Here is a 23958-nt window from a genome sequence, read left to right as displayed (position 1 = left end):
ACAGAAACGCTGAAGTTAAACAAGTCAAACAGCAATGACCCATTGACCATATTGAACAGTGGCGGTTCCAGTGCCTGGATAAACAGCTAAGCACTGATGTCTGAGTCGTTTTGTCACAATGCAATGCTGAAATACAGTACCTGCAGTACGAGATCGTTTCAACAAGAAATGGATAAGCTACAACAAGGAATACTGAATATGCATACGATTGTTATTTTTGTGATCTGTTTATTATCCAGTGATGTTCTTAATCCTCACATATTACTGTTTTTGCACTCATGGAAGTCACCAGAATATTTCTCTTTGGGGGGAAGCTTGAGAAAGATGAAACTGAATGACACAAGTGTAAAATTGAGCACTAGTGCATCTGTAAACCCTTCCTACACTGAGTCTGTTAAAGATGTTGCAACAGAATTATACCAGTATGAAGCTGAATAACCAACTAGGTTATGCATCATGTACAATTGTCATTTACCAAATCTGTTAGTCTGGAACCACCTGTATCATTGTCTCCAATACAACGCTGTTTTACCAACCGGGAAAACAAAATGGTACTTGAATCCAGTATAAGTCGATGCACTTGGTTGCTGTTTTACGATGGTGGGTGTAAGACTTTTGCACAGAGACAGTCTACAAGGTTTTTCGCGGGTCTTTGTTTACAGTGTCCGTAGCTAGTTTACAGCTGCCTGTATAGAGAACGCTGTTATCTGAAACCTCCGACCTTCGATCCAGGCTGATTCTTGATTTTTTTTTTCTCTCTCTTTTTTTTTTTTTTTTTGTTCCCATGCCACGAGGTTCCCAGACAATGTTTGCACAGTGCAGGCCTTTAGAAGATGTGCTGCTGCAAGTACATACCTGTGCAGGTGCTGTTTTCTGGGTTAGGACATGCCATAATTAGTGCGACATGCTCGTTTTGTTTCTTCACTGGCTGCCTTATCCCAGCTGGAGAGAGAATCAGTCTGACGAGTCTGTTTAGAGCTGTTTGAAGAGGCTGAATAAATATATTTAAAAAAAAAAAAAACATTAATACAAATCTACTTGGCAAACTTCAGGGATGTGCTAACTGCCTCCCTGATTTTGGCCAGTCTTGACATCTGGACAGTTTTTATTTCTTTCTCTAAGTGAAACTTGTGTGTTTTACTGCACCTGGGAAAAATACAGCAAGCCTGAACAATGTACTACGTGAAAAAGAAGGTAACATCGTTTGCCATTGCTTTCAGTGAGACTCTGAGTTCGGATGCATGCTGCAGCTGCAGCTAACTGTTTTGAGCTTTTCTGTGTATATGCTTCTTACTGTTTACTGGGACTATTATTGTGGTTTTTTCTAAATCAGATTTCTCCATTTAATTAAATCGTTAGCATTTCAAAGTCTGGAACAGCCAATTAATTTGAAACTTTTAACTATAGACCTAAGAAAATGGTTGTTAGCCAGAAAAATGCATACAAGTATATTAAATATTTCAGGAAAGATTTGTGTTGCAGGCTTTGTGTATTATTTCACTACTTATTGTACATGCAAAATGTAAAGTACGTGTTAAAACAGTATATTGACAGTTTATGATCCTTGGGTCTGATTTTGTAAATCTTTTCAGCTATATTATACTGTACTTTTCATTCATAAAAAGCTACTGTTTTCAAATAGACAGTGGGCTGCACATAGCAATTATCAGCAATGCAAGTACTGTACTTTTGCAAAGACCATAAAAAAGTGATCACCTAATGAACCCAGTGCTGACAGGGGGGGGGGGGGGGAATGGGGGAGGGGGGCGACAACTATACAGGGAAACCGAGCTCAGGGGGGCCCTCAAAATTTATTAGTGAGTAACATACTAATAGCAAACTTTATACAGATCCCGATTGACAGCAAATCTGCCAATCGGAACATGAAAAAAAAGGCTTTTACATTTTGAAGGCGGTATGCAGTGTGTCAATTGGTTAATGCAGTGTGTCAGGAAAGTCATGATGTACGGGGCCCCAAAAGTCTCTCGACCATCTGACTGTACCTCATGGGCACCTTAAAAAACATGCCGTTGCTACAAGCACAGTGGATTGCTTTTGCTAATTAAAATATTGAAACCGAGCCAGCCTAACCCAAAGCAGCTGTACTATAACTGTGACTCTGTTGTGAAGTTCATGTTTATCAATTGTGACAGTACAGTAGCCAAACCGGAGCGGCAAATGAATCGGTGGTTTAAAGGGAAATGATTTTAGCCTTAATATTGAGGTTTTTGTATGTTCTTTATAACACTGACGATAATGCTTTTAACAATAAAAATACTGTATGTAATTTCCCTAAGCTGTCAAGATATGTCATAGTTACTCAGCAGAATATAATTAAATTAGTGTTCTTTATCTGTTGTTTTTTTTTTTTTTTAAAAAAGAGTTCAAATAAATGGATGAAAGGTTTTAAAAACAACAAATGATAAAAAAAAGTTGTAACTTTCCAAAGCTGAATGTCTACAAGTTCCCAGATGAGATAAGTATCACTGTCTGTCTCTTTAATCCCTCCTAGGTGTGCACTATCCCTTTAAGCGAGACTTGTAACTGGAAACCTTACAGTTTAGTGGATGCTCTCGGATCCCTTACCTGTCTCTTCTCTCCACCCCTTCTCTCCCCTTGTCTCACAGTCCCAGTACAATCTGCTGAACAGCAGCATGGATCAAAATCTGGGCAGCCGAGCTGCCTCTGCCAGCCCGTACAGCTCCGAGCACACCTCGAATGTCCCGACGCCTTCGCCCTACTCACAGCCCAACTCTACCTTCGATGCCATGTCACCCGCACCAGCCATCCCCTCCAACACTGACTACCCGGGGCCACACAGCTTCGAGGTCACCTTCCAGCAATCCAGCACAGCCAAGTCAGCCACCTGGACGGTGAGTGCAGCGTCATGCTACCTGCTTCATTCTCTTACCTTTACAAAACCATGCTGAGCACCTTGCAGCATCCATAGAGTTGTATTGCTAAGTTACAGCGTTCCAACATGCCAAACAAAGTTTTTAAGGGTGATTTCTTTCAGAAGGCTTATGCAGCAAAACAAATGAACACTCTAGCTGTTATCACTGGTTTATAGTTTTTAAAGGTTTGTAATCCTCTGATTGGGTTTTTAGTGTGTGTTCTGCTTATTGTTTTGTTAGCGGTAGCATTTGCACTGTGCTGCAGGCTTGAGGTCTTGAAGATTGTTGGCTGATAGTTTAGTTCATGTTAAGTGGAAAAGATGAGAAAGGCCATCTGCCAGGAAAACTGAAAAGCTTTAATGATGGTATAGTCATATAATATGTTCTGACTTGAAATACATTGCTATGTCAATGAATAAAATGTGTGTGTGTGTGTGCTAAACATTCGTCTTCAAGTAAATGTTGGCCAGAAAATAGCACGCATCCAGGTAATTCATTAGCCAGACTGATGCAATTGATATATATGGATATTCAAGTTTTGGCTGGGGAAAAAAAGAAAAAAATACAATTTAAAAAATACAGCTGTGGCTTTATTATTTAACAAAAAAAAAGTTATCTAAATGTTTGTCTGTTGAAAAACGTGATAAATTTAAGGACTTTTTCGTAACATTCTTCAGTAGATGCCAAACTTTAACAAATATCACAAAGTTCTGCCTCAATGCATAGTGAGTAAGATGTAAGCAAACCTCCAGTTTAATAGCTTCTTGACACAGTAAAACCGAATATCCCAGCCTCAGGCTTTCAAAACTATGCCAGAAATGCTGGAGAATGCAGCTGAAGAAACGATCCATCTCTGGAGTGCAGCAAGTCCACAGGAGAGCTACTTGACAGACTCTCATAGGTGAGAGCCGAACAGTTGGACCTTTCTAACGAGCTTTATTAAATCCAATCAAATCAGACATAATGCCTGTCTAACTATTAACACTTTACGAATATGAAGCAGCAATGGTTAATGGTGCCATTAAGGGAATATCAATAAAAAAAACAACATTTCAGCAGAAAAGCTGGGCCTGTACTATCTTTAAAAAACAGGTAGACTAGGTCTGTCTCTAGAAAGCGATGTTCTCTTCTACAGCTGTTTATTCAAACCCTGAAGGGACGTCTGGAGATCCCGCTAGGGAAAAGATTTCGAAAAGACAGCGTGTCTCTGATTTACTGCAGTCTACCAAATCGAAAATGATAGCAAAGTGTATCCAAGCTGAGTTAAAGGCATGGCAAAGCACAGGCAAAGACAGTAAATCATTGAGGTAGCTCATTCACGAAGGTAAAAACCACAGTTAACGATTGTAAGAAAACGCAGTGTATTAATTGTATAAGCATAGGAAAAGCATAGTAAACTGCAAGATAAAAATAACCTACACTGTCCCTTTTTAGAAAGGATTCTTAGTGTTGACTAGTAACTTCACAGTCATTACATTAACTTTCTACTTTGTTTGTTTAACTTCTATTTTTAGGCAAAATTGTGCAAATTCCGCACTGGAGCATAAAACTTTATTAACAGGGGCCCATATTTACAACGACACTATAGTATATCCTGTGAAAGAATAATCAATATTTGCCCAGTCATTTCCTCTCTTATGATTCGTGTACGTCTGTACTGATGATACGAGTGATACAGTTCTCTGAGACTGATGCCTGACTGCAAAGTGCCCTGTCCTTATTTCTGTTTGATTCATTCATGCATGCATTTCATTCCTGCCTGCAAGGTGTTGTAAAGTGATACTCTGCCACTTGAGGGTAAACATTGACCCTCTAGCACAAGTCTAGTTGCAGCTTTAGTATTCCTGGAGAGTTTAGAGTTGGAAGCGTATCAGTTTCCTCTGCACAATGCGGTTTCCTATCACTGCCATTTATTTCATAAAAGAATACATCAAATGGGTAGTTCTACAGCTTTTTGATACACTGTTTATTAAACAGAAGCGTTTGTGACTTAAAACTAGGGGTCCGGTGAAGGCGGGGGATATTGAAATGACTTCAGTAGCACTCGTCCAATTGATTAATAACGCATATGCATAACATTAAAATTTCAATTTCAAAAATGTAAATCTGCACAGTATACAGTACAGAGGAGGCACAGGCAATAAGCAGTGAGAATGTGATACAGTCTGGATTGGGTTACCAGAGTTCCAGGGTGAAAAACAGGGGCATTTTTGTTTTCTTCAATTCAGTTGTGAAGCAGTTAAAATAAGTATACAATAATGCAATCATTATATATATATAAAATCAAAACAAAATAGGGACTGACTTAAAATGCTAACTTGGCAGGTGGAACTTCCAAGCTATAGTTATTAAACACAGAATTATTAAACCAGCCATCCATCAGATTCTTTATTTTATTTTGGATTAATAAATTACTGTGCTGTCAACTCGCTGCTATAGGTTTGTACTTAGAAAAAATGTGAATACAAAATAGCAAAATCGCGATGATTTAACATTGTTAATGATTTAACGATTTTTTTGTTAAAAAAAACAAACACAAATGAAGGCTGAAAAGTGGGGCAATCCCAGTTTTCCCGGGATGTCTGGTAACCCTAAGCCCGGATGCATTTGCTAATGCTTAAAGGAATAGAGGCTGCTCACTGATGCATCGGTGTAACTGTAGCTTCTGAGAGACACCAGGAATCCAGCTCTGTTATTGATGCCATTAAGATCTCTGTCAGGATGAGCGAAAGCTTCAGCCCTCAGTTGTTAAGCAATCGAGGCCCCCAGGGTTGTGACCTGAAGTTACTTTCTTGGCTTTCGAACTTTTGCAGAATTAATTAAATTGCGCCTCTTGTGTCACCGTTTACTGGAAGGTGTGAACTAGGATGCGTAATCTTATAACCGCTGTCTCGCTCGCGTCTAAACATTTAACATAGCCCAAGAGCACAGAACTTTCTAACTGAAAACACATGTGCTTCAGACTCAGTGTAGGGCACTTGTTATCTAAATGCAAGAGATCTTAAACTAACCTTTTCATTTGCAAACCGTTATCCGAGTTATAGAAATAATGCTCCCATAGCTTGCATGAAAAGTTCCAAACGTTGTTATAAATATATCGATCTGCTGCACAGTGGTTTCACTTTTTATTCCTGCCTCAATCCAATTGTTGGAAAGACTGAGTACTGTTTTCGAGCCCTCTGTTTTAAAGAGACGTTAGCTTTGGTTAAACAGCTCAAGCTGCAATTGTAATCACTGCTGTAGAAAAGATGTCTGAAAAGAGGATCCTGTAGGGGGATAAGGTGGAAAAGAGACAAAGGCATCTCCTCAAGTGAACCCTTTTCCGTTGTTTCACATCTTTTCATTTTGAAACACTTACACAGCCCCCTTTTTTTTCTTTTTTATTGCTGTTTCCCTTCCTTATAACAGCACAGAGTATTTACAGCAGGATACAATTACAGAGCACAAAAATCTCTTGCAGAAAAACAAAAACAAACTTGAGATCATCCATACAGATTTAAATAATAGAAACAATGCAGATGCAATCCTGCTAGAATCTATGTTAAAAATCCTCAGGGGATTGCTAAATCTGATTGGTACAAGCATCTGTTTTCTTAGTGTAGCAAATTCAGTTTACGTACAACTTCCTTTCCCTCTTTTATCTCTTCAGCTGGATGACTCACGATAGAGTTGGCTTCTGGAAAAAAAAAAGTGTCTGTCTGCAGATTTGTGTTGCTCCCGGCTATGAATAATGTCATAGGGGCAGAGTGTGCTCTATGTGTTCACCAAGGCGTTTTCTAACAAAAGGGGAAAAATAAATAAACTTGCGGGTGGCTCTGAGCCCTTTGGTAAACCGAGCTTGCAGCCTGTGTGACATCTCTTAAAAGCATTCTCTTTAAGAAATTTAATTGGGGGAAACTGATTGAATTCTTGAAAGCATTGTGCAATAATAGTGTTTTTTTTTTTGTTTGTTTGTTTGTTTTTTTCACAAACTAATATTGAACATCGCCCAGTTTGTTTACTTTCTCTACCCATAGTTACAGCTCTAGGGGCAAAGGGTTCCTCCACGGACTGAATAGAGTACATCTCTTAGATCAGGGGAAAGAGAATTTTCTCCATCTATATGTACTTGCTCACCAATGTAGCAGTTGAAATATTAAAGTTTGTTTCAGCTACCCCCACACACGTAGATGCCGTTTTCTAATAGTGCCTCTACAGCTGTGGCCAAAAGTTTTGCATTACCTAGAATTTTAGGACCGAGACATAACTAAAAAAAATCTATGAACGTAATTTATTTAACATCATGTAATCAGAGAAACTACAAAATTATATCACTAAAGTCTACCAGAAGTCATAATAGTAGGACAGTAGTATTTCATGTGGATTTCGAAATGTCACATTTTTGTCAGTTTTTCATTAAGTACATGGAAAACTACAAAGAGGTATGTACTTCAATATGTTAACTTAAGATTATTCAGCAGGTTTCATTGGACTTTATGAAGCAAAATTAGTTCATTCCATAGGGTGATGCAAAACATTTTTTGGTACTGCAGTTTACACATACATCTTCAGCTACTGTACTTTCCTAGCCCCAGATAGAGCCGACCGGCTTCGCAAATGTAAAACTTGCACTTGGCTGTCAAATGCTCTTTCTGGATAAAGCGCGGGGGACAGGGGTGTCGTAAATGTTGAAAATGAGATTTTGCACCCAGGATGTTTTAATAAAGACCCCCGGCATGTTTTTCCTGATGGTGTGTGTTGGTTTGGCAGGCTCGGGCATGCTTGCCTCTGCTATTACCATCTTCAGGCTCGGATCTGTCCTGACATGCAGGAGAAGCCGTGGAGGTATCCTGTTCTCCAATCCAATCCAATACTCCTCCCTGCCCTGCTTTTCCTGTTAAATTAGGGATAATACTGTGATACAGTAGTGTGCACATTTATTAGGACACCCCATTGTTTCTGTAGTTTTGCATATGACATCAAACCACTGTAACTGAAAATCTTGAAAAACTGTCTAAATATGCAAATAAGTTAAATTGTCTAATTTAATTGATGACTTTAACAGGCCACACATGCAAATCGTTTAAATTAGTAAGAGAAAAGGTAAAATGCATAATACTTTTTAGAAGAAGTGCAGATTGTAATGATACTGCTGATGACTGAATCATCTGTGTCTGGGTCTTTTGGGCTACTTTAATCATCGGAGCATTTATAGCAAGCAAACATACTTCAAATTCATTTGCAAAAAAAAAAAAGCATTAGGATAATGTGCAGAGGGCATTCCTGCTTGAGTAAAAGTCTGGATACATCATGATTTGTCTAGAAACCTGATTGAAACGATTTGTGAAATGTACATATTATATGTTTGTGTTGGCTGCAGAATTTCATTGAAAATATATGCATATAATAAACCTTGACTTGATTCACAGGTTTAGGTGATCTAGCATCTAGCATTTCATTACCTGCAGTTCTTAATTCTGATGCTTGACAAGCACATTTCAGGCACTTGCAGTGGTGTTTCACATTCAGTGCTTTTACAGGATGCATTACCATTATTGTACATATCGACTGTAAGTTAGTCTCAGTGTTAAACTGTTCTCTTTCCTGAAGTTCCAGCATCACTTATCATATCAAGCCAATACCAGCAAGAAAGCACAAGGATTCTGCTACTGCTATTGATGTACGAGTCACACTGCGGCAGTTCTGTACAGCAAGTAAATTCTTGGAAGAAAAAAAAGCGCGGATCTTTCCCTAAATCTTTACAAACAGAAGAAAATTGCAGCAAAGCGGTTGAAATGAAAAGATGTAATCACCCAGAGTATCTCTAAGCCTGTTTTAACATATTTCGGGCAGGACAGTTAACGGTATTTGCGATTCGCAAGCCGAGGCACGTCAGTTGAGATGACAAACACATTATTATCACTCAAACTAACCCAGCCTGCCTGAACCTGTCCTGGGACACAAGTCCGCAGCTGTCAGTGAAACACAAGCACATCCCACCAGCTCTAGCTAAGCGTGTGGGTTTATAGCGAGAACTCGTTTCAGGCAAGTCTTCGGCACGTTCCCGATGGTCTTAGGAATGCTGGAGAAAGGGGGGGGACAGCAGGTTTCAATCATTTCCTTAAGAAAAATAAATTAGATGAAAACAAGCCTGGGCAGACAAGTCTGGACGCCTCTCACACTGCACAGCTGCAGCTAGACAATCGTTTTCTCTTTTTTTTTCATCAGGTGTGAATGTTCAAACACATTACCAAGTGGCCCTAGATATTGTTTGTTGTTTAAATAAAAAAACAAAGAAAGCAAAATGCGAATGATCAGATTTAATATTTCTTCAATAGACATTGAATAAATCAATGCACTGCATCTCTCCGAGTCTCCTGTGTTATTTGCTGGACAGACTCAGCACAGGGAACATTGGGGTACTGTTAATATCTCTGGATCAGGATGCGGGGCTGCTGGACAGTGTTAGACCTTCAGATATGTTTCAAAGTCTTGAAAACTTTATAGAAATTAAAAGTTGAACACCAGTCAATTGAGAGAAATCCCTCTCCCGACACAGCAGGGTGACTCAAGTAGAATTGCAGGTAATGAAGGCAATTACAGCGACTGTATGGTTTTCATGCATTATAAGGAAGCCTGGGCTTGTTGATCTCTAGAAAACGATGAATGGGGTGAAACACAGAACAGATAAACAGTTTGATTGCCCAATCCCTACTTAAGAAATTAGGGTAGAGTATCTTTCAGGTGTTGTGTACTTTGCACGTGTATTAACATGTATATTACCGTTAATGCAAATGCTGTGGAGAACTGGGTTGCTCAACAGAGTTTAAATGAAAAACATATTCAGAGTTATGAACATGGTGATTATAATGTCAATTCCCATGTTAAGCACCCTTATATGAAAAAGTTTATCACAGTAATTATGCATGTTTACCAACTTCACTGTGCTTATACCATGTATTTACAGTGCATTACCATGGCTGACCACACCTGTTACCGTTGCTTGTTACCTGTGTATTTTTTTTCCCACTGCAGACTGGTCAACTGAATTTCTAATCCCCCTGTATACTAGTCTGTGGCAATGTTATCTTAAACGCACAGCTCCCTTAACTCTTTCATTCCATGCACGTTTTGTGTGGTGTTATGGTAGTACAGTTTCTTTTGGCTTGGAGCATGTATTTTGCTCGTAAAGCACATACCTCTAATATCTTGTGGCTTCTGTCTTAGCACTGCTGCTGTATTGTACCATAAACTACCATTCAAGTTCTCACTAATCGCTGATATAAAAGAATAACCCACTTGGTGTTAAAGTATTTGGTGACTTGCAGCAACTCATTATAGTTACTGCATATATATTTTTTTACTTTTTATTTTTTTAAAAAGGCTGTATTAACAAAGCTTTCACACACTGCTAAATGTTACAGAACAAGAAAAAAATAAAGAGCTCTTAAATTAATCTTTTCGCTTTCTATTGGGATAAAAGCTCTGTGAAAATAACTCAATTTATTTGATATCGCTTTCATTTACAAATGTGACCACACAACTCCCACCTACAGTAGGAATATTTCACGCACAACCAAGGCTGAGGTGTCCGTCTCAAAGTCTTCACTGAAGTATTGCTGGAGATCTATTGATTTGACTGTTTAAAGCTACTTTAAGCAGCGCACACAAAAACACAACCTCCGGGTAAAGCAGAGACGAAAGAAGGACCACAGTCACAGACGAACAGACAGTTGCATTATTATGAACGAGACAGACAAATCTATCAACACGATTTCTCAAATTGTTCTTACAATGTGCAGTTTATGCTGTTAAACAACCCTGTCCTGTCTGGACACACCAGCATTGGTAATTACTAATTGTTTTGTTTATACATAAATACGCATAGATATTGTAAATTATGTAAGTGAGTTTTAGCAGCTTTTCTCCCCCCAGGGCAACCAGTTTTGCGATTCATACAGAAGTGTATCCATGTCACAACAACGAATACGGCTAGAATTAGTCATCTAAGATGGGACTCTCCTGAATGCATTTACTCCTACGGAACAGTTTTCCGGGCAAGCCCCAGACTGCCCGGGAATGCTGATTTAAAGGGGTCTTATAAGGCTAATGGTAAATGATGTCAACACCTGGCAGACAAACTGTTTTCTCATTGTGTCTGAATAGGTGCATAAAAGACAAGAACACTTTATTATCTGTATGTTCCGAATGTTTTATTTCCTCACCTATTATGTGTGTTCTGTACAGTTCCCAATTGTCATTTCTGCTAAGGTCTTTATGTGCCTCGCTATTCTAGCAAAACAATACTGTTTGAAAAGGCTCTGCAAGGCTGGATTTCTGAGCTGGGGAAGCATATTAGTGTTGCACTGTGCTTTGAAACCCAGAATGTAAAGGCTTCACCATATATCTGCAAGCTCGGATACTTTAGTCCAGAAGATAAACGTCTTGTACGCTGTGGACTAAAGTTTCATTCATTTTATTCCAAAAATATACTTGGGCACTCGGATTGAACAAGGAAGGGATTGTGAAAAGAGATCTGCAATTGCATGTAATGTCTTTGGGTTCCGGTGAGTTGTTCCCTGGCGGATTTATTTTATTAATTTTCATTCGCCACTGGCGACTGTGGGAGTGGGGGGTTCAGATACAAAATAAGTTATATTATTAGTGTCACTGTATTTTTTTCCCCCCATATTATTAGCACTCTTTTTTTTTTTTTTTTTATAACACGTGTTTTTCTCTGAATTCCATGCGTGGTTAGACCCTGTCCAGCCTTCGGTTCAGTGCAGTAAACAGCAAGTAAGAAAAAATATTCTTAATAATTTACACGCACTGTATGTACTCAGAAATCACAGTGACAAGGAGGCTAAACAGGGTTTAACACCAAGTTTATTGACACTGACAAAGGCACGAAATGTACCAAACAATAACAAACAGCTATGTGCTGTAACAACAATTGCAGGGTTGCTGTTGGCCACAACCGCGCCTTAACTAATATCTTATTCTCTCCAAAACACACAGGGCTCATTTACAATCCGTCCTTACGCGCCACTTCCCTCGCCACCACCAACATTGCTGCCCCCAGTCCTACCACACCCGTCAAATCCCGCCCCCCTCCCTTCTCTCTGACCAACCAGCAGCAGCAGCAGTCCTGTGTCTCCACTCATCACTTCCCATAGAGTAAAGATAATGTGCTTAATCATGAATTTTATCAGCGCTACTTTATTTGATGTCCATCCCACCCCCCCCTCCCATTGAAAGCCGTCCATTCCATTAAGACATGCTCACGCAAGCCCTGTCGTTCTCTGAAGTTGCCTTTTCATTGCCTCAGGTGAATTTTTGGGGGGATTTTTTTGGGGGGGATGTAGCCTGCCCCAGCATGCCAGAGCGATACATTAATGCCCGTGGACCACCATGTCGTTCAATGCAAATCCCAGACAAACGCTAACCGACAACAGACTCCGCTCACTGAAAAACATGAAGTACGCAGGCTGGGATGTGTAAAAGAGTTGACACATTTTTTTTATTTTTTTTTTTTTGCATTAAACCGTCTCATGTCAAACACGATTCAACTTGTCAAGCTTTGTTTTTTTAAAACATCTGCACTTCGTTACATTGGCAAGGATGTAGCTATTCCATAGAATTACTTCTTTGTGTTGACAGTAAGATGAAGACCATTTTAGTCTTTTCAAACCCCATTGTGCTTGTTTAAACTTTGCGCTGGGGCCCGTAGAGTCTGAGATGAGCTAATGAGACTAATTGAACAAGCGCTTCGTTAAACCCTTTTTTATCCCGGGTACCCCGATAGCTGAAATCGGTTTCTTGTCCCCTCACCCATGAGGGAAAGGGGATTGGAATTCGTAGAAACAAAGGCAAGGTTCAGAACTAGCAACAAAGCCGTCGCTAGTTATTTTCTTACACACACTTTTCATTAGTGTTTGTTGCTGCAGTCAACTGTTAAATATAATGAGACCCATATTAATCAGCATAGAACCAGCTGGATTTTCATTAAACCCTCTCCAGAAATTAATCTCTCAATGGTACAATATATATATTGTGGTAGAGTAGTGTGGTCAAGGCTGGCCGGCGGCAGGAATAACAGACACAGAATATTGCAGTTCAAGGCTTTCACATACTTTAAAAATTTTTTTAAAAAAAAATCATAAACCCCATACCCAAGCAGAGCTATCACAGTGTAGAGGCAGGGTGCACAACCTCCTGCTCCCACTCCTTTCTCCAAACTAACCCAGACAACAAAGGATCTGACTCCTCTATATATATTAGAGATGTCAATCAATTAAAATATTTGATCGATTAATTTATGGGCATCAGTTGATTAGTCGGTGGATTAATTGGTGCACATTTTAAAATAAAGGTAACGGTTTTAAAGTACAGTAATACTTTTAAAAATATATAAGTAGAACACAGACGTTGCATTGTGCACTTACTTTAATGTGTTGGAGCGTTTCTTTGTTTGTATCCGAAGAAACTGTTGGCATCCAATGCAAACTTTGTTTATATACAGTATAGAAATGTATACCATACGATACTCACTGTATACTATCTCTGATGTGCTATTATATTCCTAGTAACTCCCGTTTCAGCATTGAAAAGATCTTTGTTTAAATATAAACCCATTGTTTAGAAAGATAGTCATTAGGCCTATCAGTGCACTATAGATTTGCATTATTGTCTTGTCATTTACAAGTGCATTGCGGGTTTACAATAAAGCAAACCAAACAAAAAAAAATCTATAGGTTGTTTTCATTGGCTCAAATAAATTAAAAGACTAAAACTGAAAAGTAGAACAAAGAATTTAAATTGCACACAACTGTACCAGTACTTGATAATGCGCTGGAGCGTTTCTCTGTTTACTTCCAAAGAATGTCAGCACCTGACATGCAAACTTTTTTTTTATCTCGATGCAGACTTTTTGATATCTGTCACAGCAGCACTCTTACCAATTCTGAAATAATGTGCTATTTTATTCCTATTAACGCCCTTTCCAGCAGTGAAGAGACATCTCGCTTTTTTTAAAATTGTAAACACACCTGCTATAGCCTTTTGAAAAGCTGTTTGTATTGGAATTTGTGTGAATGTAGCCATAGTATTTACTTAAGAATCTCCTGTGTGTCTCTCTGATTCCAGTACTCTCCTTTACTGAAGAAGCTGTACTGTCAGATTGCTAAGACCTGTCCCATACAGATCAAGCTGTCCTCGCTGGCCCCCCCGGGCAGTGTGATCCGGGCCATGCCGGTCTATAAGAAGGCAGAGCATGTGACCGAAGTGGTGAAGCGCTGCCCCAACCACGAGCTTGGCAGAGACTTCAATGACGGTAAGTCACCTCACTCCGTTATGCCCTGGGGCGTACCTTGTATAAAGGACAGGAGGAGGCAAAGATAAAAGGTACTGGCACAGCATAGCCAAGCTGGCTGGCACCTGCGTGAAAGTGAAAGTGTGGGAAAATGGGGGGAAAAAGCAGGGAAATACCTGCATGATCGATGCCTGTGTCAGTGTCCAGCGTGATCACACCCTGGCAGGTATAGAAGGTGGTCAGTTGGAACTCTCCTAGCATACACTGTTACTGTATGTTGGATATTTGCACATGGCCATTGCCTGACACCTGATGACTATTAACAATAACATCTTAAAGACACATTACTAGTAAATCAAATCATGTTATTGAACTAGTTATAAGGTTTCTGATTAACGCCTCAGTTGCATGTCCTTTGTATTGTATTATAAATAACGTTGGAATGTTTCTGTTCTATGACTGTATTATTGGTTGGTAATGATGGGTTCTTGAAATAAAGCATTGCAGTTTTTCACTCGGTTTATTCAGATTTTCTGATGGAATGCAGTACTGTATCTATTCTGGGAGTTTGCCGTTTTTGATGGTTAAGAGAAGCTGCTCTTTGAAAACAGGAGCATGAATGTGCGAAAAATAGCATTGCACCCAGGGACTGATAAAGAAAAGACTGGTCAAAATGCACTCCTTATTTCTTTTAGGTCAGGTGGCTCCAGCGAGTCACCTGATTCGGGTGGAAGGGAATAACTTGTCCCAGTACGTAGATGACCCAGTGACTGGAAGGCAGAGTGTGATGGTACCTTATGAGTCACCACAGGTATGCGTTTTCCATTTTGCGTTGTTTGTTTTCCAGTTTGCATGGTTCGTTTTCCAGTTTGCATTGTCCTGCATGGAAATCAGCCCTGCAATAACTACAGCACTGTACCAGGGATCATTGGCTCATCATTATGTATATATTTTTTTGTATAAGGCAGATTTTTGTACCCAGGCTTTTACACAGGATCAGTATGCAGATTACATGGGCGCTTGTGTCTAACACAGCAGAAAACAAGTCGAGACGATTTTAACTCCTAGACCTATTATATTATGAACCTTTTAAAAAAAATAAAAATCAGCATACTTAACCAGCATGCTTTCAGAGGTAGTCACTGTATGTTGCTCTGCAGTGCCATCTAGTGGCCTTGTGTTGTATTTTAATACATTTGTAACAGTGAACATCCCGGCAGTGGTTATCAAAGCTGTCTTTGTTTTGGATTGTTTCAATAACAAACAAAAAAAAACACATTAAATGGTAGATTCATTGCTGAAATCATCAGCAGTTCTTGTGCTAAAATATCATTTGTTTTCCAGGTTGGAACAGAATGCACTACGATCCTGTACAACTTCATGTGTAACAGCAGTTGTGTGGGAGGCATGAACAGAAGACCCATTCTTATTATTATAACTCTGGAGACCAGAGAGTGAGTGTGCCTTTTATTATCAAGCAGTATGGATCTGTGTGCAGTAACCAACAGGCTATATCTACAGCCTCTTTGTAGGCACTTCTACCCAAGAAACATATTAGCGTACACTTACTGTTACTGCTCATGAAGTTAATTGATTGTTCTAGCATAGCTGCGTGCTGTGCAAGGGTTAGGGAGGCAAAACCATCTGGGACTGTTTCTCCTTATTGCGTAACAGCAGACCCTCTCGCTGACGTCCACTTTCGAGTTTCTGGGTGTTTTCAGTTCTCTTGCAGAACTGCTGCGGTGAGGAGAAAAATTGGGGAGAATATCAGGAGGGGTAAAATAATTGACCACTCTTAATTAAAAAGAAGGCTGTATGTGATAACAATGATGCTTGTATATGCAACTCTTTGGACGGCATGTACGAATCTGTTCTGCTATGGCTGTGTGCTCTTGTCCTGAACCCAAGTCTCTGTGTGCAGTGGCCAGGTCCTGGGTCGAAGGTCGTTTGAGGGGCGTATCTGCGCCTGTCCTGGGCGGGACAGGAAAGCAGACGAGGATCACTTCCGCGAGCAGCAGGCCATGAACGACAGCGTGAACAAAAACGGCAACGCAAACAAACGCAGTGAGTTCACGTGTGTGATTCCATCGCAGCAGGGTTTCAATAGCAGACTGAACAGAATGGCTGCTGAGATCCTAAAGCTACACTTGATCCTTATTACATCATTTACAGCGCTGACTCAGTTACCCTTCACAGCTGGCACTCAGACAAAAATATTGTTTTGTTGTTGTTTTTAATATTAAAGGGGGAGTAGACATGCATTACAAAATATTATTATTATTATTATTATTATTATTATTATTATTGGCACACTCTACTTCACAGTATACATACTGTATTTACTGCATTTAATGAATTTGACCTGCATTTTACTCACTGCAACAATACTAGCTCATCAAGGGTGAGTACTCACGTCCAGGAAATCAAAGCGCGGTAAATCAATCTGCACATATGAGGTGCATGTATTAAGGTGGTTATCGTTTTGTAGGTGTTGTGAATGAGCCATGAGGTAAGACACTTCTAAGGCTGTTGCTTCAGTGAATGAATTGACCTCATCTTCCTGCCTTTCAGCTTTTAAACAGACACCTCCGAACATCCCAGGCCCAGGCGTCAATATGAAAAAGCGACGACATGGCGAAGAGGAGATTTATTATATTCCTGTAAGTGTGAAGCTCAAACGAGCTCTCCTGATTGTAATTACAGCATGCTGATCGCTGCCTTCCTGCCCTTATGCCCCAAAAGTGCCACTTTTTCTCAATGAGCCACTGTCCTTTTAATGTCCTCTGCACATTACTGATGCTGATAATTGCAGTGTGATAACACATGGACAGCCTACATAAATATAAGTCAGATTGCTGTCTATCATTGTCAACGAAAACAACAGATGGACTAGCACATGTGTGGCCAATCTTGGTCTTGGGTTTTCTTTCCACCCGAGTTCTCAATTACTTAATTGAACCAATTATTTTCATCCTTTATCAGCTCTGATTTCCAGGTCTTTAGCCATTGAGGATTTAAAGATACCCAGAAAATTTGCAGGTTTGTGGCTCTCCAGGACCAAGGTTGGCCACCCCAGGACTAGTACATAGAGCCTACAAAAAGACCCCGCACTACAAACTGTGTTCTAGTGTCTGGATTGACTCCGTTCCTCCTCTTTGCCCTGTTAGGTGCGTGGCCGGGAGAACTTTGAGATCCTGATGAAGATCAAGGACAGTCTGGAGCTGGTGGAGCTGGTCCCTCAGCAGATGGTAGACTCATACAGACAGCAACAGCAGCAGCTGCTCCAGAGACAGTGAGTGCTCCTCATACAGGCTGGGGCACAGGGTCCCAGTGGTGTAGTCCAGCCAGAACGCAATGTTCACTATCGAAATAAAATGCTAAATCATACAATAATTCTTATTTTAGTGGCATTCCCGTGCCATCAGATACAGGACTACACCACTGGTCCCAGTCTAAAATGAAATGTTTAGGTAGCTGCTGACTGCAGCCCAGCATTGTAACACCTTGGCTGATCAGCCAGATGTGTCACTGGATCTGGGGTTGTTAACCAGTCAACATCACACACATGGTCCAGTGCTAGGGGTCAGGATTTTCAGGTTAAAAATCAGGTTTTAATCTGGCATTATTTCCACACATGCAATCAAAGAAAGGGAAAATGCAATTTGTCACGCACCTGACCTAAACTGGACACAAACTCCTCCGGTATTGCAGTCATTATCTGCCAGTGCTCTATCGCGCTTCTGAAAAGCCTCCCTGTTGTTAATCCGCAGGAACCCCGTCCAGCCCCCCACCTCTTACGGCTCTGTGCTGCCCAACATGAACAAGATGCACGGAGGAATCAACAAGCTGCCTTCCGTCAACCAGCTTGTCGGACAGCAGCCCCAGCAGAACCAGAGCGCAGCACCCAACATGGGACCCATGGGTAAAGATCTATTAACGTAGTCACGTTTGAAAAAGCTACGTTCAAAAAAATTACTCTGCAACATTTGCAAAACGCAGCATTTTTTATGGAGTGTACAGGATGTATATAATAATAATAATAATTTTTTTTTTTTTTTTTTTCTTACCACTTGCAGGTCCCGGCATGATGAACAGTCACCACATGCAGCAAAATGGTGACATGAACGGAGGTCATTCTGCCCAGTCAATGGTGTCTGCATCCCACTGCACCCCTCCCCCGCAATATAACCCTGACCCCAGCCTCGTCAGGTACTTCCCATTCCACTGCAGTGGCTCCGTGCTTAATTAACACGGGACTACCCCCGGTGCACAGCCACTTTGACACCTCATTTCATTCACTTTTTAGCTGGGATATAGCGTTTGGGGAAAATATATGAATTCATGCAGTATTGCTGAATGCTGAATAATATTTATTTATTTTGCTTTTGATTGATTACTTTATTATGGGGTTGTGGGATTTAAACACCCAGCAGTAAAAATTTTAAAAACCTCACAAAAAAAAAAACTTTAAGCAAAAACTATTTTTTTAAAGTTTGCAGTACTGAGAATTCTCATAATGTCAATATCCTGTTACTTTATAATATAGATAATTTGCTCTACAATGCGTTATTAATGCATTCTAACAAGTGAATGCATGTCATTTGCGCATTTCGGCAGGAGAGTTGTCATAGCAAAGACTGCCTTTTCCTGATTAAACGTGATAGTTTTTAGCGCTGAGAATTCTCACAGGGTCAGTAATGTGTTACTTTATAATTCAGTGTAGAGCAGGGTCTTAACCCATCCCTGGCTTCAGAATTGAAACGCTACTGAGTAGATTAAAGCAACTGACTTGTTCCACTGCCTAGTAGTTAAATAGTAAATATGTAGCATCCTGATGTCACTTCAGAGTCTCGTTTATAATCATGTTTACTGAAAAATATAAAATATATATATATATATATATATATATATATATATATATATATATATATATATATATAATTTAAGGGTTGGAGTTGTTTCGATGACTATGTAGAGACTATGTTTCTACTAAGAATTATCCACCCATCCATTATCTATAGAGGGTCGCGGTGAGCCGGAGCCTAACCCAGCAGACACAGGGGCGCAAGGCAGGACTACACCCTGGACGGGACGCCAGTCCATCGCAGGGCAACTAAGGGGCAATTTAGAGAGGCACTATGAATTATTTAAATAAGAAATTTGAGTTTTTTGCATTTTTGTTTTTTTTTTTTTTTTTTTTTGCGAAATATGAAATGCGCTTGCCAAATACCGTGCAATCTATTAGAAAATGTTTTAATTAGCATCTGATGGACAGAAAGAAAGGTCTGATAATGGAGCTGGAGAGCTATCAGAATGACTGTGCAGATGAAGAGATGTGCTGTGAAGCAGTGCGTTGTAGTTAAGACAGTGAAACGTTAGTTTGTTCCCATTGCTACAGTAAGTCACATTCCTTTAAAATGAATAGTTGGTAGCTTCAGATGTCATTTTAACCCGTTAAGTACCAAATACTTTTGGCTTTAACAAAATCAGAGCACAAGAGGTATTTATGTAATTTGATACGTTACATTTAGACTTCACTTTTACAGTTAACATAATTAGAGTACGTTATCATAACAATAGAGTTAAATTAACAGACGCCAGTTAAAAATGCTCCAAAAAATTACAAAGTAGCCTGTCCTCGAATGAAGACAATGTCACTTAATGGGTTTATATATATATATATATATATATATATAATATATATATATATTATATATATATATATAGATAGTACATACAAATATTTATATACCCCACAAAATCCGGTGTGTTTTCCCCGGGGGTGATTTCCTCTATAGGCACTAAGGAGATATGATTATCATGACACCTAAAAGACTCAAATTTAATATAAATACTTTACGAAATGTTTGTATACATATATGATATTACTTTGGACATCGGCCCGGAAAAAAAAAATAAAAAAAAAAAAATATTACCAGTTAGCTATTATTTAAAAAAATGTGTTGTACTTTTGAAAAAAACAAGCCTTAATAATTGTATTATTGTACATAATAAATGACATACAAACTGTATGGACCTAAAATTGTAACAAAAAAAAAAAATTTAAACTATACTAGAACTTTGAGTTACGACATTTATATTAAATATATATATATATATATATATATATATTTATTTTTTTTTGTGTAGTACATATATGAAACGTTTGAGTAATTACCAACTGCTAGTTAACGTTAGCTATGAATGGAGATCCCGTATCTTTGAGCCTTGACCTTCTTGTGCTAATTATGTGGAGGATTCTAATCACTGGCCCTTAGTCTCAGTGGGATTCGTTTTGTTTCTGAACAGTTTTTTAACGAGTCTCGGCTGTCAAAACTGCATTGAATACTTCACATCCCAGGGGCTACAGAACTTGTACCATCTCCAGAACCTAACAATGGAGGTAATTGCATTTATTCAATACATTTTAACACACTGTAATACAGTACAAAGGTGCACATCTTATTCTACATATTTTCATTTTTATGTATTTTATTTTGTAAATGGTATACAGTACCACCAGGTGGCCAAATTCTGTAAATGCTACGAGGAAAAAATCAGATATAAAATTTTCCGTGCAGCCCTTATTGGCTGTGATGTAAACTCTATTTACTGTGAGAACAGAAAGCTTTAACCTTTCCGGGATTCCAATTCCATTCCTGGGAGTCTTCAAACATGCATACAGGTTTTTCAAGGACCTTAATTTGCTGTATTTTTACGCATGTATTTAATAAGTGGGTCACAACACCACTGGGTCAAAAACTCTAAATGGATTAAAATAGCATTAAGGATATTATATTTAGATCATTAAAATATTCCTGGACTGGAATGGCACCACAAGGATAGACGTCATAGAACAGCCCTCTGTTTTGCGTTGCTACGAGTTTGATTACTACTTCTGTTTCTGCCCCTTTGCTTCCCACAGGACCTCGTGGCTCTGAAGATCCCGGAGCAGCTCCGCCTGGTGATCTGGAGAGGGCTCCAGGACCTGAAACAGGGTCACGACTACGGGGGCCAGCAGCTCATCCGCTCCTCCAGCAGCAACACCTCCACCATGGCCATCGGCCCCACGGGGGAGCTGCAGCGGCAGCGCGTCATGGAGGCCGTTCACTTCCGCGTGCGACACACCATCACCATCCCCAACCGCACTAGCACGGGAACCTCTGAGGACTGGCCCGACTTCGGCTTCGATGTCCCGGACTGCAAGTCCCGCAAGCAATCCATCAAGGAGGAGTTTACAGAAAACGAGATCAATTAGCGAACTGTCAACCGCAGCGGCAACGAAACAGGAGGGGCGGCCGGGAGGGGAGGGAAAGGGGGCCTGGGAAGTTTACAGCGGAAACGAAATAAAACGAGAAAGGCTCTTGGAATTCTTCTTTTACCCCGTTAAAGGAGTTTTAATCAAGGCACTTCCTTTTTTATTTTTTTTATTTTTTATTTTTTTAAAGTCGGTGAGAAATGGAAATCTGGAGTGTTTAAACCATGGTAGATTGCCTCTTATTTGACACTCGCTGTCTTTAATTTGGACGTTTAAAAATAAAAGGAGATGTCTTTAATATCGGGAATGGGGGTAATCGAAACACTACAGTAAAGGTTTTCCAAAAGTGAATTTTATGCAGCTGAAGCAGGTCTTGTTTTTGAGGAATAAGGCGGTTTTTAGGTTGTGGGGTTCTCCAGTGTTTTTCACGTACCGATGTTATGAAGGGAGAGTGTTCAAACACCTGCTTGGTCAAGTCTAGTATTTTGTGGTCAGGTTTGCTGTTGAAAAATACATTTTAAAACCAAGGAGAAAATTATGCATTGTAAAACACGGGGAGACTGTTGCTGTTACCTGCGTATCTAGTGAACCTCCTTCCCTCCAATGATATTTTCAAGGGGAGACCCACGCCCATCCCCACACTGACTTGAATAGGAACAACGCCCCCCCCCCCACATACTGACTGGAATACGAACCACGCCCATCCCCATACTGACTGGACTACAAGCCACGCCCACACCCCCATACTGACTGGAATAGGAGCCACACCCATAATGACTGGTGCTCCACCTCCTTCCTTCACTCCTCCCAGTCTCTGCCATGCATATCTTTAGTCTGCCAGTTTATTCAATGGACTGCCAAAACAAACAGCATGCTTCTGAGCGAGCGGAAAATTAGTGACCAGAGATGCAGTGACCAGCTATCGATGCGTATATGTAAGAAAAAAGGTACAGTTGAAAGACAAATTTGTTTTGTCCTTTTTAACATTGAAAGAAAAGTGTTCTCTGATAATGTGTTTAAAACAGTGACCTTAGAGACCCCAGTCTGCTGTCGTTCCATTGTGAATGTTGCTTCTTCTGTAAATGTAAACAGATGTATATTGAAACAGATGCGTGAACAATCACGTTTGTGTATTTTTTGTGGGAACAACTTTACAAGTGATTTGTCACATAGAAATTTGAACTTTCTTTTTTGTATTATTATTGTTATATTATTATTTTTCATTGATATTTACTGTTTTCATAAAAAAAAAAAAAAATACAGGATTTTTTTTTTTTTTTTTTTTGGTTTGTTAGTTATTTAGTTTTTAATTAAATTAAATCGCAAAAACAAAGGTTAATAGCTGGCAAATTACAAAAAAAAAAAAAAAGGTTTTGTGCGAGATACTGTATTCCTTTTAACAAGGCCTTCCAATCGCTTAGTCGTTGTACACAAACAGTTTTACATACTTACCCAGTGTATATGATGCCTTAAATCTCAGGAACGCCAGACTGATTGCAGATCATCAGCATATATTCATTTTCTTGGCTGTTAGCAGATGGGACCTGTGCAAAAACAAACTCTATGGTTTTAAAAGAGGATACAGTTTCTAATAATATATGTATATATTTGCATGTGATAATGGTTTGTAGAATCTGCAGGCAGTACACAGTATGTGCACCGGTGATTAAGGGCAGCTGAAACTGCGTATTTGTGGTTTTAAAAAAAAACCTAGAAAGTGCTTCTGTGTTACTGGATTGACTGATATTAGATTTTAGACTAAAGTCATGTGCAGATGTATTAGAACACCCCATTGCTTCTGTAGTTTGGATTTGTTGTGTCTATGAAACCAAACCACTAACTGAAAACCTTGGGAAACTGTCAAAATAGGAAAATTAGTGATTATCTCATTTAATTGATGACTTTAATATGCCACACACGCAGTTAATTAATCTAAAATAATAAGAGAAAAGGAACACATAGCCACAAATGGCAAGGAGACATTTTTTAGAAGTTGTTTAAGATGCCTAATTAAAGCACAAAATGGTCTACCATTTTCACACGAGTGCCTATTGTTTCTATATCACTGATTACTGACTGAAAATTGAACTTCACACCCAGAAGTTCTCATGCAGGTGGGTATATAAATAAAGAACATATAAATGACCGATCTTGAGGTGTTCTAATAAATACCACTGCACATTCCTATTATAAATAATAGAGTGTGCTATTCTTTACACTAGGTCCCTGTCTTTGTGAACCAGCTTCTAACTCAATAGAAGACACTTCAGATATTTTTTTTTTGAATGGGTGATACTTTATATGCAAGATCTGTAAACTGGAAAGAGCACTTTTAATCACACAATCACAGGAGAGAACCATTTCAGATAACATACAATTGATACATACAGTAAGCAACATGGTAAGACTTCGATACAGCCATATTTCTGGGGTTATCTATGCTTATTGTGGAAACTTAGTGGTAAAAACAGGTGACCCGACTGCGATCCAGGTTAGGGTTAAACTGAAACGTTCAG

At 39.4% G+C, this 23958-nt stretch overlaps 1 protein-coding gene across 3 annotated transcripts in view; it reads left to right on the top strand.

Moving 5' to 3' along the window:
- The window catches only part of LOC121329114 (tumor protein p73-like), a 35855-nt gene extending 13244 nt beyond the window's left edge, over positions 1-22611 (top strand). For 2 of the 3 annotated variants that reach the window (XM_041274469.1, XM_041274470.1), the window contains 11 exons: positions 2628-2873; positions 14019-14205; positions 14880-14995; positions 15529-15638; positions 16106-16248; positions 16756-16844; positions 17352-17476; positions 17955-18106; positions 18261-18393; positions 20494-20587; positions 21110-22611. In XM_041274469.1, the coding sequence (XP_041130403.1) occupies positions 2628-2873; positions 14019-14205; positions 14880-14995; positions 15529-15638; positions 16106-16248; positions 16756-16844; positions 17352-17476; positions 17955-18106; positions 18261-18393; positions 20494-20587; positions 21110-21442 (1728 nt within the window). In that variant the 3' untranslated portion in view covers positions 21443-22611. Of the gene's footprint in view, positions 1-809; positions 1195-2627; positions 2874-14018; positions 14206-14879; positions 14996-15528; positions 15639-16105; positions 16249-16755; positions 16845-17351; positions 17477-17954; positions 18107-18260; positions 18394-20493; positions 20588-21109 lie in introns of those variants that run through there. The other variant, XM_041274471.1, reaches the window with a different exon arrangement.
- The last annotated feature ends 1347 nt before the right edge of the window (positions 22612-23958 follow it).

This window comes from Polyodon spathula, chromosome 16, assembly GCF_017654505.1.
Source record: "Polyodon spathula isolate WHYD16114869_AA chromosome 16, ASM1765450v1, whole genome shotgun sequence".
Classification (NCBI taxonomy): Eukaryota; Metazoa; Chordata; class Actinopteri; order Acipenseriformes; family Polyodontidae; genus Polyodon; species Polyodon spathula.
The sequence above is the reverse complement of the archived record's forward strand: the minus strand, read 5'-3'. Positions and strand labels throughout refer to the sequence as shown.